Source organism: Rhodamnia argentea, chromosome 11, assembly GCF_020921035.1.
Source record: "Rhodamnia argentea isolate NSW1041297 chromosome 11, ASM2092103v1, whole genome shotgun sequence".
Taxonomy (NCBI): Eukaryota; Viridiplantae; Streptophyta; class Magnoliopsida; order Myrtales; family Myrtaceae; genus Rhodamnia; species Rhodamnia argentea.
The window spans coordinates 17,040,344-17,059,342 of NC_063160.1; the positions used below are offsets into that span (position 1 = coordinate 17,040,344).

At 41.6% G+C, this 18,999-nt stretch overlaps 2 protein-coding genes across 3 annotated transcripts; both read left to right on the top strand.

Annotated features, from left to right (window-relative positions):
• The first annotated feature begins 7,619 nt into the window (after positions 1 to 7,619).
• LOC115757511 (xyloglucan O-acetyltransferase 4) lies at positions 7,620 to 11,119 on the top strand. Its single transcript, XM_030697773.2, has 3 exons — positions 7,620 to 7,926; positions 8,030 to 8,307; positions 10,254 to 11,119. The coding sequence occupies exons 1-3, from the start codon at positions 7,701 to 7,703 to the stop codon at positions 11,022 to 11,024; spliced, it is 1,275 nt and encodes a 424-aa protein (XP_030553633.2). The 5' UTR covers positions 7,620 to 7,700; the 3' UTR covers positions 11,025 to 11,119.
• A 1,727-nt stretch (positions 11,120 to 12,846) lies between these two features.
• On the top strand, positions 12,847 to 18,799 carry LOC115757467 (protease Do-like 9). 2 transcript variants are annotated; one of them, XM_048272133.1, is made up of 9 exons: positions 12,847 to 13,610; positions 14,573 to 14,772; positions 14,851 to 15,031; positions 15,297 to 15,488; positions 16,084 to 16,316; positions 17,676 to 17,777; positions 17,890 to 17,943; positions 18,035 to 18,139; positions 18,221 to 18,799. In XM_048272133.1, exons 1-9 carry the CDS (start codon positions 12,989 to 12,991, stop codon positions 18,317 to 18,319), a joined length of 1,788 nt encoding a protein of 595 aa, XP_048128090.1. In that variant the 5' UTR covers positions 12,847 to 12,988; the 3' UTR covers positions 18,320 to 18,799. The 2 variants fall into 2 exon arrangements, with proteins under 2 accessions (XP_048128090.1, XP_030553559.1); XM_030697699.2 differs by having other exon boundaries at positions 12,848 to 13,610; positions 17,890 to 17,940.
• The last annotated feature ends 200 nt before the right edge of the window (positions 18,800 to 18,999 follow it).

Below are 18,999 nucleotides of genomic sequence, written 5' to 3' on the forward strand. Positions count from 1 at the left end.
AAAAATCATCATATTAGAGTGACTGTATAATATACATAGGAGAAATGTATTTTGTACATAGGATGCATATGCATCTGGAGAAGAAACTTTGAATAGATCGTGGCTGACATGTATTCCTTTGAAGTCGAATCCCTAGGGGTGAACGAACCTAGAACTTGGAATATACCTATCAGAATAGTTTTTCCATCTTTCAAAACTTAGAACCTACCATGCATACCTTGAGAAACATAGCCGATCACGCATTTTAGAGTTAAGTCCTGGATCTATTCGGGTTCCACCTATATCCTTAATTGAACGATTGCAGTGAATTATTACCAATAATGACTATCATTTGTTACTACAATTTACTGATCATAACTCATATTTATACATACGAAGAAGGTGAAACATTAACGAAGTAAAAGTCTTGATCATGAATATTGCTAAAAATAGAAACTCGGATTAAGCGTGTTGAGATAGGAAACCATCGACGTGAAATTTAGGGTTTGACCCTATCTTCGAAAAGACCATATCGTCACTTATATGCATCCTCGCATGCAACTAGATCGACGGCCTCCGAACTGAGATTAAAATGGAGGCTCATTGAATGGGAGATGCTAACAATTCGTTCCCAAGCTAACCGGTGTGAATTTGGACGATCCTTTTGATCCAGCAATAAGAAAAGCCGAGGCAGAAGGGTGTGACGATTGGAGGGATGTGCCCCAGCAACCAAACATTGGCAAGTAGGGAAGAAGATACGGGAAGGGCCATGGAAAGATCTCTGCATCGCTTGCCCTAATCTTCGTCTTTGTCTCGTGGTTGTTATTAAAATGTTAGCAGCATCACATGTATGAGGAAACTGTCCTCCTAGAATCGTGATGCCCCCATGTGAGCTCACGAAACCAGTGTACCCTTCCACTTCACTGGCCAGCTGAGAGTGATTGTGAGCTCATGATGGTGATAGTATAAATGAATATATATGTAGATGTGTGTGATATAGTACCCTTCAGACCGATTAAATTATCCAGGGATTGGATGGAGTTTGAAGGATCATGATGTTATCATTTTGTTCTTTTGCCTATCTGTTCCTTTGTGCAATCGAAGGAAATTATATATAATTCTTCTATATGGCGATTTGAAAATTAGAGAAAAGTGCTATGAGAGTCCTAATTTTTTTGGTGTAATATATAGATTGCAATCGAGTCACAAACTTTTTTCATAGTCCCAATCAATTTTTAATTTTTTGTTTCAAAATTTGCAATCGAAGTTTTTTTTTTTTTTTTAATAGTGTTGAAGTTGTGAGTGTTGGCAATTTGAAAATTGCCCACATGATATCTTCAGGGAAAATTGTCCAAAAAATCATAAATCTATTGCACTTTTATCAATTTAGTCTTGAATATTTTAATTTTGTCAATTGAGTCATAAACATTTTCATATTGCGTCAATTGAGACCATCCGGCCAATTTTGACCGAAAATCGCTGTAGTGGACACCGGCCATTCTTACATGGCATAGATACCATTGACGTGGATAATTTTTAATGATAGTTGAATATTTTTCTTTTTTTTTTTATTTTTTAATGATTTCCTCATTTATTTTTTTCTTTGTTCTTTTTCCCTTTTTCCCTCTATCGGCGTCCATTGGACCTCGTCGATGACATACGGTGGGCGGCGGGTGAGGGCCAACTTCACTGGATCGGTGAGGGCGGCCTCGCCAAGGGCTAGCAAGGGTAGCCCTCCCCGAGTCCGGTGACCTCCGCCGGCTATCCACGAGGCTCGACGGTGTTCAACAAAGGGAAAAGGAAAAAAAAAAAAGTAGAGAAGGATATTAGAAAAAATAACTAATAAGTAAATAAAAAAAGTTATAAAAAATATTGAAATATTGTTAAAATTGTACACATCAATGTCGACCATGCCACATAAAACGGATGGCGTCCACGTCAGCGATTTGAATCAAAATTTGCCGGATGAGTTCAATTGACAAAACGTGAAAATGTTAAAGACTCAATTAGCAAAATTAAGAGATTTAAGACTAAGTTAGCAAAAGTGGGGAAAATTGCCGCAAAAGTGGGGAAAATTGCCACAAAAGTCCTAAATTTATTGCAATTATACCAATTCAGTTATATATATTTTTTTATATATTTTACCAATTAAGTCCTAAACAGTTTACAATTATGTCAAATTTAGTCATTTTACCGGCGGCGTTGACGATTGTGAATTTCATTGTACTTTTTTTGCATTCAATTGCACTCTCCACGTAAACGCTCCATATAAGGTCAATCAGGTAGACCTTCCGGTGCAATTTTTGTAGCACTCAATCGCATTCTAGACTACGGTTAGGATTGGAAGTGCTCGTGCTAAGAATTTGATCCCCATCAGACATTGAGGGGGACGATTGAAACCGATCCAGCGAGAATGAAGAATCTCTTCCTACTGAAAATTAGTCGTAGTATCAAATTCGAGTGTGGGGTATCCATCGAGTGGATCCAGATTTCCGACAATAGCTTGTCGTGTCAAGAACAGTCACCTCTCCATCCACACCGTTTTGGGCAACGACCCGTGAGAACAATAACCGACCCGAAAACGGCAGGACCCACCTCACATCAATGCGAAAGCGACGTACCCAACACCCCAAGAGTAATCCTTGCGTGTCCATTTCTTGCCGACACATCGGTGAAACGATGCTGACGTTCTCCGTCGCCTCTTCGCCAAAGTACCCAAACGGGACAGCGTCCGTGGCGACTGTGCCCTACCCACAGGACACCCACCCCCCCACCCCCAACTGTGCTCGCTGCTCCATCAGCGTCATCCCTTTCGACGGTTGATGATCTATGAGGCGCCGGTTGACTTTGAGAGAATCTCGAGCGTTGAGTTGGATGGATGGAGGAGGCAGAAGAACTAGAAGCCCGCGAGTGACGTGGCCGCGACTCGCGAGGCATGAGTGGATGGATCGCCGAAACGCGAGCCCGTTTCAGAATCGGGTTCTGAACTGGGCCGGATCATCCTCGGGTCGGTAAGCCCACAGAGAGCCGGAGTCGTCCAGCCGTTGTCGGGCGGGCCTAATGAAGTCAAGACGGCTTTAGCTCAAGGAATGCATATTGGCCTCGTTGGGCATTAGATCTACTGAGGAAGAGAGAGAGTGAGAGAGAGAGAGAACATTCTGGAAGAATAAAAAAAGCCGTCGGGATCTATCTACCCATCCGCCTAATCGGGGGCTAATGCTTGCAATCAAGAAACAGGAGGTCGCGGATTCGATCCTTACTCGTCGCAGCCGATTGGAATCGAGCCCCAAGGAAGTTGATCCTCGAGAGCAATCCTGTAACCTCCTGGTGAGATGAGCTATATCTTTAACCGAATGAAAAAGATGAACTGAATCTTATCGGAACGGTATACTTACAACGCAGCAAATTCTTGTGGAGATGATAAACTATTGATCTCTTTGTCTCTTTCTTCTGCCATATTTTCGATTTTTTACCGAGTGACCCTCTCGAATAACTTGTGTCGATATTAAAAATTCCATGAAAATAATAATAACAATAATAGTAGTAGTAGTAGTAACTACAATAACAATAATATTGACAAGGGCGGTGCTATATTCGAATTTTCACCCTCTCTTTGACCTGATACACATATTTTATTTTTCAATTGACCAAAATAACCTTCTATGTCAGAAAATTAGATCAAATCACCTGTTCATCCCACTTTTATCTCTGTCTCATCGCCATTCTTCACCTCATATTTGGAATGCTTAGAGTGCGCATGGCAACATTCCCGATCAAAGAAAAACGTTTGAAAACATGACAAAATTTCTGCTTCCGGAATAGAAATTCATTTAGTAACTGCGTTGAAAATCTCTATTTCTGAAATATTTTTAACACAAAATCTTCTACGAAGAATTATTGTCAATGGCTGAAAATTTTATACTTCGTTTTTATTTTTTACTCTAGCGGCAGAGGTGGGCGGCGATGGGCGGTGGCCGACGGATCGATGGGCGAGACGGCCGGTTGAGGTCGGCAACGATTAGCGACGGCCGGCGAAGGTCGGCGGTGGAACGGCGACTGCAGAAGCGGAAGCATGGTTGAGAGAGAGAGACACCGAAAATGAAAAGAGTCCGAAGTAAAAGAGATCTTTATGTTAAGGGATTTTATTTCTGAAAGATAAGTAACTTTTTTAATTTCTAAAATTGGCTCAAAATAATTTCTGAAGTAGAAATTTATTTCAAAAATAGAAATGTAGTGTTGTGTAATCAAATGAATTTTTGCTTTAAAGTTGCATTACCAAACGGATTTCTACTTCATAATCACTTATGGAGTAGAAATTTATTTCCAAAAGTGTTACCATACGCGTCTTTGACTGACTAAAATATCATTCTACTTTAAAAACTGATTAATCATTAATTAAGCACGGTTTTTCTCTCTCATGCTATGTTTCCCACTATGATCAATTAGATTTTTCATTTTTGCGAAATGTACCGAGGCTTTTTTTTTTTTGTCGGAAAATGTATCGAGTGTTTTTTTTTGTTGAAAATGTGCCGAGTTAAAGTGGGATGGAAATAGGCCCACCGTAATAATAATGGTAACAATAATAAAAGTAATCTTAAAGCTAGAAAGAGGGTGTCGTTTACGTGTCTACTAAAGGAATATCCAAGAAACTCCGATCCCAATGATCTTGCCTTGGTCTCACACGTGGACCGTCCAGATCTGTCCACGCCTCGCCCCACAGAAAATGACCCGCGAATTTAGTAGTTCGCGCGTATTCCCGTCGCAACGTCACTTCCCTTTCGCTTTCTCTGTGAGAATGTCGGTAGCGACATTTACGCTTTTTTTTTTATTCCTGTGTTTGACAGCGTCTAAAATATGATAAAAGAGACATAGAAAATATGACCAGGATAAAAAAATCTCAACCGAATGGTGTGATAGACTAGATAGATTTTTTCAAGGGAGCCGGTACGAGAAATATCGGATTTTTTTCACAATCACTGTCTCTCCTCCGCGCCGGGTTGCCTCTCCTCCGCGCCATACCACCTCTCTAGCTAGGGGGCCTCCTGCGAGGTGGCGCCAGGCCGGGCTATTAAAGTTGGGTATTTCCACGATCTTGTTCTTTAATCGATTATTTAGCATGATACGAGATCGTGTTCCTCGTTCTTTAACCGCTTGAAAATAATGTATCTCGATATGTCATGAAGCACTCGAGGTTGATCATCAACTTTCGAAAGGGGTTTCAACATTCGAAAGAGTTCTTTTGGACGGCCTACATAAGTGCATCTTCAAATTACGAAAAGAGGCCGAATAATTATATTGTTTGGCACTTGTTTGCTTACTTCACAAGACAATGAGTAAGGCCAGCAGGTCATTTTCAAAAGATTCGACTCAAAATCAAAACCTCCAATTCCACGGGTTTTGCTCTGTCAATGTTGTGCTCGAAAAACTTTTGCTCGAGAATAGTTCACTCATCAAAACTCGTTATTAAATAAAGTGTATTGATGTTTCAGTAAAATAGAGTCGATTTTAACCGCGCATTGTATGTGTTTATTTGACTTTAAATCCATAGTTCATCAAACATTAAATGTGATATGACAAAGTTTCTGGACATATTATCATATCCCATTCGGTCTTATCCCGATTAGAAATCCGAACGACCAGACGCAGCCTTATCGTTATCGGCATCATTTACTGCTTTCGGTAATTTTTCAAATTCATTATAATAACAGCACTTGAAGACCCAATAATTCGGGACAAATGCACTCGACGGTAGCCACTCGTTCCACACATACCGAATGCTCATCGGTGCGCTTGATTGGCACTTCACATGATCAATCGCTCGAGCGAAGATCCGCTCTTTCGATTTCGTTTCAAGAACGATTTGTAAATAGTGATTCCACCACGCTTTAAATCCCTCCGAAGAACGCGATTGATCTCATTTGAATATTTGACTTTGCTTTTGCCCCCACGCGGCCCTCAAAAGTCTCCTATCGCAGCTCCATCGAGCCCTTTTTTTCCCTTCTTGTCGGTCATGAGCGGTGAAGAGTCGGACTAGACTTTCACACAATGGGAATTAGCACTTGTAAAATTTCCAAGGGGTTGTTCGGTTGGTGGGGAAGGCCGACGCGCATCGAGGGGCTGCTCTTGCGATGAACGTTAAGCGCCAGGCGCTACAATGCTTCAAACTTCCAATTGCATGAAATCCCATTTCTACAGTTAGGTTTACTTATTGGAAACATACATACGCAAGTACCGATGCTGGACAATATTCTTAGCGCGACTCCATTAATGCCCACCTCATTAGATTTTTTTACCGACTCGCTCGCCGTATCTCGCTGCGAATTCGATGCTTTTTGGGCGATTCATTTTTCCTGAACAGTGAAAAGCCTTTTATTGGAAAGCAAAAGCAGGGGGGGGCGAGGGGGGCAAAGCGATGCCACCATTGATCCAAAGTGATCGATCGCTCATTGGTGCATCAACAAGACATATCATATCGAATGTGCACAAGATGTAACTTTGCACAAAGGTTACTATTTTGGCGTCTCTTTGGGGGTGGGGTTATATGAGAAGAGAGCCATAATGGGCCCCACTCAAAATCAAAGGAAAAAAAAAGAATTTAAAAAAATTAAAAAAATAAAAGGTTGAGAAGACGACGAAAGTTAGGATTTATACAAGGTTTTTTTCAAAGCCAGGAGGAGGTGAACGCCGAACAGATTACGCCGGGAAACGAGGGGGCGAGAGTAAAGGCCCTCCCCAGCCCAGACTCCCTCTCGCATCACATGGGAGTCAAAGTCAATCTCGCCTGAAGGGATCTCTCCACCTTTCTCTTTGCCAAGTGGGCCCCCCCACAACCTCATCCTGCGGTGCGCGTTGCACTTGCACCCCTTTTCCATAGAAAGTGCCACTTTCTGGTTCCCACGTCTTTGACCCCCTCCCTCACGTTTTAATGCGCGCGTCGCCGAATTCCATCTGAACCGTCGAACTTAGGATCACAGCATAAATGATTACGAAATTTTGATTCAACCGGCAATGATCGTTCGTTCTTGACCTTTTCCATTGATGTGAACCGGTCCCTTTGAAATTTTGGACCAAAGCGCAATATCGTCTTTAAAATTTTAATTTAGCCGATGTAATTTCTAAAATTTTTCGTACATGTTCATTATCTGATAAAAGTTTAGGGACCAAGTATTTAGAAACGATATTGCATATTAAATAAAAAAAAATTAGTGTTTATTTGTGTTGTTTTTCCTTGTAGGGCCATCAATTTGTGTTTGTATTTCTTTTTTGTTTTCCAGTCAAGAGCTTTGAAAAAGGTTCGAGAGAAAAGTTGGCATAACATTACAAAGGCCATGAAATTTAAATGTTAGTATTTGTACTTATTAGTCAGTCCTACTCTTGAGTAGCACCATACCAATTTAAAGGCTTATATCAAACTTGAGAACCAAGACAATATTTAGTACGAGGAGCTATTGTTATGGCCCTCATGTATGGTAGATTCCAGAATTTCTTTTCCGCTCGCCGGTTCTGATTTCTGCCTCCAACCTTAATTAATTAGGCAAGTAATTAGACTGTGCACAGCTAATAAAACCTTCCGTTTTCGACTCTTTCTTTTTATTTATCAATTTATTTACTTTTCTGCAAAGGAATTTGTTTTTTTCTTTTCTCGTCAAGCTCTCGTAAGATCAAACATCTTCCCACGACCCTGTCTCTCTCTCTGTCTCTCTGCGCTCCTAGAAAGAAGCATGAAACCTCCATGTCCTGTCCAAGACAGAGCCCACAAAAAGGACATCAGATGCCACAATTATGGTGGCGGCTCTGCTGCTGCGACTACTGCGCTCAATCCCCTCCTCGTCTTCGCTCTCCTCCTCGCCACCATCTTCACCCTCTTCATGCTCTTCTCCCCCTCCCCTCCGATGATCAAGCCCGACCTCCAGCGAAACACCTCCTCCTTCATCAGGCCTCAACAGGGTAATGAATGAGCCCAACAGGGGACAAAAAGAAACGATTTTTTCTTTCCTTGTCTGTGACTGTTCGTGTCCATGCTCATGCCGTGTGTCGATTGTGTTTCCAGATTGTGACTTGTACAGAGGGCACTGGGTTCCAGATTTTAGACGGTCTTCTTCGTACACGAATTCGAGCTGCCCGACCATTCCGGACTCCAAGAACTGCTTCAGGCATGGGAGGAAAGACACGGACTTTCTGAATTGGAGGTGGAAGCCCGACGGGTGCGAGCTCCCGAGGTTCGATCCTCGGGCCTTCCTGGGTATGGTGCGAGGGAAGACCCTAGCCTTCGTCGGCGACTCCGTCGCCAGGAACCACATGGAGTCGCTGCTCTGTCTCTTGTCGCAGGTCAGTTCAATCAAGCACGCTGTTCAATTGTTCCCGCATTGCAGATTTCTTTGTCCCTTTCTTTTCTTCGAAAGAATTTTCTGCTTTTGTGGGTACGAAGTAATGAGTGGAAATGCATGTAAATCGCACTTGCGCCCTGGTCTTGTGGTGTTGCACGGCCAATTCAAGATCCGCCATTGGGTGTCTGTGAAGAATTGTTGAAGATGAAGAGCCCTTCGCCAATCGCTATTGCACCCAAAAAGGGAGGGATTCATTGAATTCTCCGTGCATGACCTTTGCGTGAACCCATTTTGATTCCATTGCTTCTCTGGTAATTAATGAATCTAATTAGTAAAGCTAGAGAGAGAGAGAGAGAGGGGAGCGAAACGCAGGATTTTTATCAACGAGAAAGCTATCATTTTATTATTTTTGGGATATGTAGGACCACCTTTTGTCTGAAAAAGTAATTATGATTAAAATGATTTTTTTCTGATTTTATTTCCTAAATGAATTTTGGAGAATTAGAACATGTTTAGTAACTACATAAAATTTTTGTTTCTATAATAGAAATGCATTTGACAACTATATATAATTTTTATTTTCGAGAGCAATTGTTCTTCTCAATTTTTGTCATTTAAGTCAAATAATTATCTTAGTTACTCTATGAAATTTTATTCTTACATTTCAAATTAATCGAAGATTAATTTATATGGATTCTCTTATATAAAATAGTGCATATTGAAATATTAAAGAAAATATCAAGAATCATCACGAGTTATTTTTGCTATTTATTGTGGGGTCAATCTAGCATAGTCTAAGCTTTTTCTATTTTTAAGGATTTTCTGAAATTTTTGATTTTTTTGGAATTTTTCCAATTTGTTTCGAATTTTTTATTTTAATTTTAATTTTAATTTTATTATCTTGTATATCTTTATTTGAAAATGTGACCTTGTTTTGTTTTAGGTTGAGGAAAAAGCAAAAGATGTTGGACTTCATTCTGTTTTGTAATTCTCAAAAGTGATTTTTTTTTTCAAAATTAACTTTTTTTTTGTTCTTTTTTTGCTTCAAAATTGTTTCTGAAAATATAATCAAAATTAGAATCAGTTAGGTTATTAAACATGAATTTTTTTTTTTTTTTGAAAAATAGAATCAAAAAGTCAAAATAATTACCATACATGCCTTTAAAAGAACGATCAGTATCCTTCGTATTCATGAGTAAACATTGGTGTGAACAAGTGATTTGCCATCTGGTCTCGTGTTTAAATTCGGTGACAGGATTCATGATTAGGGAATTTTCCAACCGTCCATGTCGCTGTCATTTGCTTCGATCGTCACATATGTTAGACATGGGAATCCCCTCATATCCGGCGGTCGATTGTATGTGCATCAACTTCCACCGTGGGGGGAAAGAAAGTTCACAAAGATTTTGCTAGCAAGATTAACAAGTAGATGCCAAACGGGCGGTCCAAAAAATAGTCAGAATGGGAACTTTTTTTTTTTTTTTGAAGATTTCTCAAGAGATATAGGAAGGTGTCATTGTCATCTTAGAGAAAGCACGACACTAACAAAGAATTTCTACCGAAAATTTGGAAAATTCCCCCAACCCATCTTCAACCAACATGCATGTGAGCTGTGCCTAAAGACTTCGACGAATTGACTGAGCGATGATTTCGGGGTGGAGAGAACGACCTCAACAATACGAAGACGAATAATTTTTTTTTTTTTTGGTCAAAGTTTGGATTATATAGTGATTTTGATGAGAGGGACGAGGATTCTTGGGCCTTGACTCGTTCTTTTCGGGCCATTGTATACGAGGAGTCCGAGGAATTGAATTGTTATTGTATGACGCCCATTAGCAGTGGCCCACCTTTTTTTTTTTGTACCTAAGCCGCTGCACATGGCTAAGTCAACGGCTACTTGCTGCTGCTTGCGTTCTCTGGAGATTATTCGAACTTTTTTTTCTGCAGGAGGAAACGCCGGTCGACGTCTTCAAGGACTCGGAAGATCGGTTCCGGACGTGGCACTTCCGGGGACACGACTTCACGCTCAAGATCCTCTGGTCACAGTTCCTGGTGCGGGGCGAAGAGGAAGTGATCAACGGCTCGTCTACGGGGACTTTCTCCCTGCACCTCGACGAGGTGGACGGCGCGTGGGCGCGCGAGATCCCCACCGTGGACATCGCCGTGGTCTCCGCGGGGCACTGGTTCTTCAGGAAGATCCGCCTCTACCAGCGGGGCCGCCTCGTGGGCTGCGTCTACTGCGAGGAGCCCAACGTGACCTCCTACGGCCCCGAGCACGCGCTGCGCATGTCACTCCGCGCGGCGCTTGGCCACATCAATGAATGCGAGGAGTGCAAGGGGACGACGACGACGCTGCTGAGGACATTCTCGCCGGCGCACTTTGAGAACGGGACGTGGGACACGGGCGGGGGGTGCGCCCGGACGAGCCCGTACGGGGAGGGCGAGATCGATCTGGGGAGCTCCGAGTGGGGGTTCAGGAACATGCAGATGGAGGAGATGGCGAGGGCCGAGCGGGTCGGGAGGGGAAGGAGGAGAGGGAGGCGGTTTGCGGCGTTGGACGTGACGAGGGCGATGCTGATGAGGCCGGACGGCCATCCCGGCGAGCACTGGGGGAACAAGTGGATGAGAGGCTACAACGACTGCGTGCATTGGTGCTTGCCGGGCCCTATTGATGTCTGGAGCGACTTCCTGATGGCTGCTCTGAGCCAACATATATAAATATCATTTATAGAGCAAAATTAAAGATAAATTAATACTTGTTCATGGTTTTTATACCATTATTAATATAGTTACAATGTAATCGATTCTTTGCATGGGCTTTGGGGCCCCCGGTCATCAAGTAATAAGCTTGTACATTAAAGGACAAATACATATGTTTTCGTATGTGTTTTTTTTTTCTTTTTGTCGGGGTTGTTGTTTATAGACGACGAGATGTGGGAATTGATTTGCTGGTGCATGAAAGATGAAATCGACGTAAGAGTTACTAACGAGGAGATATTTGATTTTTCAAAACGTTCATTATGCATGTCACAAGAGCCGTCGATGTTTGAAAATTTGTAATGTTTTTTTTTTTTATCTGATTGGGTAAGAAGTATTTTGGGGCAACTGTTTTTTTTTTTTTTGGGGGGGTGTTGTGGGGGGAGAATATTCTTATTAGAATGCGAAGGTCTAATTCCATTAGCCGGTTTTCATTTTCTTATGCGGTTGCTTAATGTGACTATAAAGTATTGTTCGTTCAGCTTGCAAATGACTTGAACTCAGCTTGATTCTTTTCGAGTTCGAGCACTCAATTGAGAGCTCAAACCTTAAATTACTCAACTTTAGTAAAGTTTATTGATTAATAGTGTCGACTCGAGTCGAGCTTGAGTTGAGCATCAAGCCCCGGATGTTTTGGTCAAGTCGAGCCCGGGCTTACTATGATAACTTGGGAAAACTCCAAATAAGGTTATGAAGTGCTTTCATTTTCTCAAATAAGTGCCTGCATGGTCTCACTAAGAGCATTTTTGTCATTTAATTGTTTTTTCTCTCTTTTGTTTATTTTTTCCGCTGCCTTCTCGCTCGTGGTTGGCTATCTCCTCAGACCGACCATAGGCAAGAAGAAGAAGGAAGGGAAATAAAAAAAAAAAGTAAAAAGAAAGAAAAACATAAAAAAAAAAGAGGAAAAAATTTAAAATGCCCTTAGTAAGGCATTTCTTTTGAAACAACGAAGGCATTTCAAGCTCTATTGAAAATAAGGTTAAATTCATGTTCTTATTTGAAAAAAGGGTTAATACCATGAAAAACCCTAAACTGGTACACTTGTGACAAATTTACCCCAAACTGTTTTTTTGACCACGAAAAACCCTAAACCGGTACATTTGTGACAAATTTACCCCAAATTATTTTTTTGACCACCAAAAACCCTAAACTGGTATATTTGTGACAAATTTACCTTAAATTAATTCTTTTGACCACTAAATACCCCAAATTGGTATATATGTGACAAATTTACCCCCCCGTTAAATTGATTTAATATCATGAAAAATCTCAAATTGATAAACATGTGACAAACAGAGGGTCAAAACCTCATATTGGTATACCCATCAACTATCACGTGTCACTAAATCAGCAATTTGACAGTTAAATTTAATGAAAATTAACGGAGGGTAAATTTGTCACATGTGTACTGGTTTAGGATAAATTTGTCCGGTGTGTACCAGTTTGGGATTTTTTGTGGTCAAAAAAATAATTTGGGGTAAATTTGTCACAAATGTACCAGTTTAGGGTTTTCCATGGTATTAACTCTTGAAAAAATGATGACATTTCATGCTGTATTTGAAATTTTTCCTTATAACTCGTTAGAGTTACGGTTTCGAGCCTTGAATGTCAGAGGCGAGTCGAGCCGAGCCGAGCCGAGCCGAATTAATTCGAGGTCTAATCGTATTGCGTGAAATGCAATGAAACAATTCACTCGGCCTCAAGAGTCGGCCCAAATATTCGGCCCATGTAGCCCAAGCCCCTTACATCCGTCGTCCTTACCTTTGAACCGCCTCTTTTCCCATTTCCAAGCCATCAACGTCGTCGCTCGCCATCATCAATCGGTAGCGATTTGCCGAGATTGCTCCGACCATAAACCCTTAAACCCCATTTCGTCGCCGTCTCAGTTATCATACCTCACCGCCGAATCCTTCCATCGTCGGAAGATGGTCGACAACAAGCGGAAACGCGGCCGTCCGTCCAAGCCTCCGCCCAATGAATCCGCAGAAACCACCGACCACCAGCATCCCAACGCCGCCGCCGTTCCCGTCGCCGCGACGGCGAATTCAAACGACAGCGCCTCGGCGTCCGCGTCGGAGAAGACGATGAACGCCGACCCTCCCTCGACCCGCCGCGGCAGGGGTCGGCCCCGGAGGAAGACGGAGCACCGATCGCCTGAGCACTGGAGCTCTCGCTTCGCCGAGCAGAACGGTGACTGCTCTTTGGCGGTCGTGGTCGGTGGCGGTGGTGAAGACAGGGGTTTGGAGCTCGAGGGGACGGAGCCGTCGCCCATGCCGATGCCGAAGTGGGAGAACGTTGCGAGGGTTGTCCCTGCGATGGACGCGGTTGTGAAGGTGTTTTGCGTGCATACGGAGCCGAATTTCTCGCTCCCGTGGCAGCGTAAGAGGCAGTACAGCAGCAGCAGCAGCGGATTCATTATCGGAGGTAGGAGAGTGCTGACCAATGCGCATTCCGTGGAGCACCACACTCAGGTGAAGGTGAAGAAGCGTGGCTCTGATACGAAGTATCTGGCTACTGTTCTCGCTATTGGGACCGAGTGTGACATCGGTAAGTGATATGGGATTGTCCCATGAGGTTTGAGGTGATTGAGTGTTTTATATTTACGGTAGTGTGGCGCGTGTAAATTCGTTAATGGGATGTGATGGAGAGGGCTTTTGTGTGGCCATGCTCGTGTGCTTGTAGCTTTTATCTCCATTGCCGATGTAGTTGGTATGATTTTGGTAAGACCGTTGAGGAACTGGAATTGAGGAGATGATAGGAGCGAGAGGTTCCTGTGGATATCATGTGTGAATCTTTGATATCTAATGAGGAACAGTGTGCACATATTTTCAGATTTAAATGCTTTGAATTAGGAGGTTTAGCTACGGCTCTGTTTGTTTCGAGGAAAATGGACGATTTGGAAAGTATTTTCTTCAAAAATATATTTTGTATTGCTTGAAATAACTAGTAAATGGAAAATGTTTTCGTTATCAGTAACAACTTAGGCTCTGTTTATTTTGCGGAGAATAGGTAATTTGGAGAATATTTTCCTGAAAATGATTCCGTGTATCGCTTGAAATAATTAGTCCATGAAAAATATTTTCATTACCGGCAACAGTTTGTGTCTAAACGTTTGCGTAGACGATGAAAATATGTTTCGTTCATTCATTTTTACAAGCCATATAGGCGATCACTTTCTAGAAAATGTTTTCCAATCACTCATTTTCTGCGAAACAAACGGAGCCTTATGTCTAAATGTTTTCGTAGATGATATATTCGTTGATTCATTTTTCTAAGCGATACAAGCAATCGTTTTAGGAAAATTTTTGTCAAATCATTCATTTTTTGCAAAACAAATAGAGCCTAAATGAGAACATATTTGCTGTTTTTCTTTTATCTGATCACCAGAAAATATTTCTTTGCAATTTGACTGCCCTTTAGTAAAGGTGATTACTTGTTAGAAATTGGTAAGCTATTTTCTTTTCAGATCATTGAGTTAAAAGCACCTTTGTATCTTGCTATTGTTTCAGCATTGCTCACAGTCAACAATGATGAGTTCTGGGAAGGATTTGCGCCTGTGGAGTTCGGAGACCTACCTGCACTTCAAGATGCTGTCACTGTGGTGGGTTATCCTATTGGTGGAGATACAATATCCGTGACAAGTGGTGTCGTGTCACGTATGGAGATGCTCTCCTATGCCCATGGGTCAACTGAGCTCCTGGGAGTGCAGGTTATTTGATACAGTCATAACTGTTTTTTCGCTTGCGATGGCTGGGATTCTCATGTTTGTGTGGGAATTCTCCTGCAGATAGATGCAGCTATAAATTCAGGAAATTCTGGTGGCCCTGCATTTAATGACAAGGGAAAATGTGTGGGTATTGCATTTCAGTCGCTTAAACACGAAGATGTAGAGAATATCGGTTATATTATTCCAACACCAGTCATCATGCACTTCATTCATGATTATGAGAAGAATGGGTTGTACACAGGTGCTTCTATCTTTGAATGTACTTTACTTCTAAGCTGGTCGTGCCATTAGCTGGATTTTTTGTAAACGATCGTGAAAGAAATTTGTTCATTTATCCTTTTAACATCTCTTTTCTGTTTCTCTTTAGGGGAAAAAACACTTTTCCAGCTATACATTCTGTGGTTTTTCTGTGGAATTGTTAAAATGCATGGATGCACTTGATTATTGTGGCCCTCGAAATGATCTTGTCGTGATGTCTTATTTCATGGTTGATCATTTCATGTCAGGGTTCCCCATTCTTGGAGTTGAGTGGCAGAAGATGGAAAATCCTGATCTACGCATGGCCATGGGAATGAAACTGGATAAGAAAGGCGTCCGAATTAGGAGAATTGAGCCTACAGCTCCAGAATCACATGTCCTTAGGCCATCTGATGTTATCCTCAGCTTTGATGGGATTAATATTGCTAATGATGGGACAGGTAAATACAGCCTCTGCTCTTACTCTCTTACTTTAGCAAGCTGCTTCTGTTTCTCTGTCGGCATTTGTAGAGCAGAATGCTGATTGTTGTTGCTATTGTTAGTGTATTCCTAAACTTTGAGAAACCAAAGGACTTACTAGACCTATTCGATGAAAAAAATTCCAATGCCGTTGGAATCTGCATGAATATCTCATGTGAAATCTCGGGCATATGCCTAGCAGGATGTTGGCAGGACTCCTCTGGTAATTTGAGCATTCCTGCTTTGGATTTTGATTTACCTATAGCAGGTATCTGGGGGCATTGTAAACCTCTCCAACTCTGATTTCTTCCAGAATTGATCCACCTGACTCTGTCAGTGACACTTGTAAAATGAAGAATTAAGTTTGCAATCACCAGATGTACTGGCTAGAATGCATGCCTTTGTGCAATTCAACAAGAAGATGACCATAATTATGGTAGTCGATTACTCTAATTACTCTCTGCATGCCAACTTGGTTTAAGATTTAAAGATGTCTTTACTATTTATAATTGTGCTTTTTCATTAAATCTTTATTCCTTGATGCTGTATATTGACATCTCTTTGGATCCTCCTCAGTTCCATTCAGGCATGGAGAGCGCATAGGTTTCAGTTATCTGGTTTCCCAAAAATACACTGGGGATAAAGCTCATGTGAAAGTTCTCCGAAAGTCGAAGACTCTTGAATTTGACATAAAACTTGCCACTCACAAACGGCTCATCCCTGCACATATTAGTGGGAAACCACCCTCTTATTACATAATCGCTGGATTTGTTTTTTCCGCTGTATCTGTTCCATATCTCCGTTCAGAGGTGAATATTTTCTCTCTCTCTCTCTCTCTCTCTCTCCCCCCACAAGATACACTGTGTATGGGCGTGCTGCTTGTGTGCAATGCATATGTGGCTGGCAGGCTGTGTGGGTCTGTGTATGATTGATGGTTTCAGTGGCAGTTACTCTTTATCTATCTGATTTAGTGATTTTGGTATTCTGCTTCCACACTCATTTGGAGATATTTATGATTTATCTTCAATCTAATTGTCGTTGCATTTGCCTGTTTGCCTGGTCTTGCATGTATTGTGTTCTTTACAGATACCTATTTTGTTTATCAATGGCAGTAGATAGTTTAGTGGATTAGCTCTCTACTAGCTGGTATTGGTTTGTAGAGCACTCATTTCAACATAAAGCTGCTACTCACAGATGCATATAATAGTGAGATAAACCGCGAGATCCTTTTGAACCTGTTATAATAGGAAAGCGTTATATCTTGTTCAATTGCCGTAGATGAAAGCAATCCAATTTATTCTCAAATGAGGAAAGTTCTTCATGGCCATTGTTTGAGGACTTAACCCTCAGGTTCAACTACCAATTCTCTATCGAACAAGGAACATGCCGAGCCATATTTTACTAAGAAATAGATAGATCATCCTACCAGTGGGGTAGAGGTGATTCCAACTGGAAAAGATTATGAAAATAGATTGTCGAGACCCAACCTTGCTTTTGGTATACAGACCCCTCCCTAGCTTGTAGAGTTTGGCAATCTTGACTCATCATGAAAATGCCATTAGGATCCAGAGAGCTAACCCCTACTTGGGGCCTTTGGTTTCCCACTGTATACCTGAATGGATCTTTATTTGATACCAGTTTCGGGATACAAATGTTGTCATAGTTGTTCTGTGATAGTGATTTCCTGATTTCGTGTGGATGATGTTAAAAAATAATCCATTAGGTTCTATATGCCAGTCTGAGTAAATTCTTGGGTAGCCATTTTGTTGCTCACCTGGGCCAATCTTTTTGCTATAGGGTTCTGTCAATCAAGTATGAGGGCTTCAGTACTGGCTGCCTCCCCGGCATAGAGTATTTAAACATAGGACATTGGTTATTCTTAGGTTTGGTATAATGGACTATCTGCTCAGGCTTCACTGGATTAGGTTTTTCTACCTTAACACGTCTGTTTCTTTGCATGCCATTCAATACTTAGTGGAGATGTAATGGTTGAATTTGAGCACTGAGCACAACATGGAACATGCCCAGCTAACTAAGATATACATCATTGTGGATTTTATGAATTAGTAGCGACAAAAAGTTCATGGTGCTTATGTGCTTTAGTAGTAGAGTCCATCGTTGGTTGAGTTAACTTCATTGTTCGTGTGTTATTTTATTAATTGCTCCAGTATGGGAAGGACTATGAATTTGATGCTCCAGTCAAACTGTTGGACAAGCTTCTTCATTCCATGGCAGAATCCGTAGATGAACAGCTTGTTGTTGTATCTCAGGTTCTTTCCCCCCTCCAGCCCTACTCTGATAACTGGCTATATTGAGCAACTTGTCGTATTGATGATGCACTTGCTTTCATTCCCTATTTCACATTATCTTTTTTTGTGATAGGTCCTTGTTGCAGACATAAATATTGGATATGAAGACATTGTCAATACTCAGGTTGTGGATGGTTTGGTACAAATTGGTTGGACATATTGTTTTTGGTGCTTTCAAATGTCTCACAGTGACTTATGAGGTTGTTATGTGGATTTAGGTCCTTGCTTTCAATGGCAAGCCTGTAAAGAATCTGAAGAGTTTGGCCAACATGGTGGAGACCTGTGAGGATGAATATTTACGTTTTGACCTAGAATATCAGCAGGTACAATTCTCTTTCTCACCTCATCTCTCCCGTGTCTTCAAGAAATTACTACTTATCTTCCTCTTGATCGTCTGTTTACAGGTAGTTGTGCTAAAGACCAAAACTGCCAAGGTTGCAACTTCAGATATACTAACGACCCATTGTATACCTTCTGCCATGTCTGATGACCTCAAAGCCTAGTTCATGAAGATCTGGTGCATGAAGTTACTGTCACGGATATTACTGCAAGTCTGTGATTTAAGCTCTCTCCTCTTTATATGTTGGACAATCAAGTAGGGGCTGTGAAATCAACTTGCATTAGAGTAGCAAGCTAAACAGACTCGGGAGCTTCAGAGGTTTTATGTGAGCCATGCGCTACCAATGGTGTTGATCCTCGGATTTCAATGTATCGTCAGCCAAGGGGTGGGAGCTATTTTGCTGTGCACTCCCTTAAATTTGTACTCAAATTTTCGTCGATTGGAAGGGAGCGGATGTGAAAAGGGGAGGGCATATGCTTATGCTTGTTTTCTGTTGGTCTAGTAGAGCAGGAATTTGACTTGAAACATATACATGTAATGTCAATACCGGAACAGTTAGCACAGAGCAAAGCATTTTCAAGTGGGGTGAACCATTGTGTTCACGAACTTCCTACGCAAGTGCATAAATTTACCATTTTAAACACCATCGCTCTGTAGTCTTTGCTTTGGATTTTGCTCATTCGACTAAAACAGCTACGATCTTATTGGCCTCAGACCCGTGGATTCGGCAGATGATTTCTTAGGTCTAGGCAAGTAACTGAACAAGCATATGATTGGAACAGGACCTCCTGTAGAGACGAGAACAAACCCTTCTGGTTTGAAAGCTCTGCTTCTGTGGAGAAG

Coding starts and splice junctions, on each gene's coding strand:
- LOC115757511 (XM_030697773.2), top strand. CDS start 7,701: ATGAAACCTCCATGTCCTGTCCAAGACAGAGCCCACAAAAAGGACATC. Junction 7,927..8,029: donor CTTCATCAGGCCTCAACAGG/GTAATGAATGAG, acceptor TTGTGTTTCCAG/ATTGTGACTTGTACAGAGGG. Junction 8,308..10,253: donor TGCTCTGTCTCTTGTCGCAG/GTCAGTTCAATC, acceptor TTTTTTCTGCAG/GAGGAAACGCCGGTCGACGT.
- LOC115757467 (XM_048272133.1), top strand. CDS start 12,989: ATGGTCGACAACAAGCGGAAACGCGGCCGTCCGTCCAAGCCTCCGCCC. Junction 15,489..16,083: donor TATTGCTAATGATGGGACAG/GTAAATACAGCC, acceptor GATCCTCCTCAG/TTCCATTCAGGCATGGAGAG. Junction 17,944..18,034: donor ACATTGTCAATACTCAGGTT/GTGGATGGTTTG, acceptor ATGTGGATTTAG/GTCCTTGCTTTCAATGGCAA.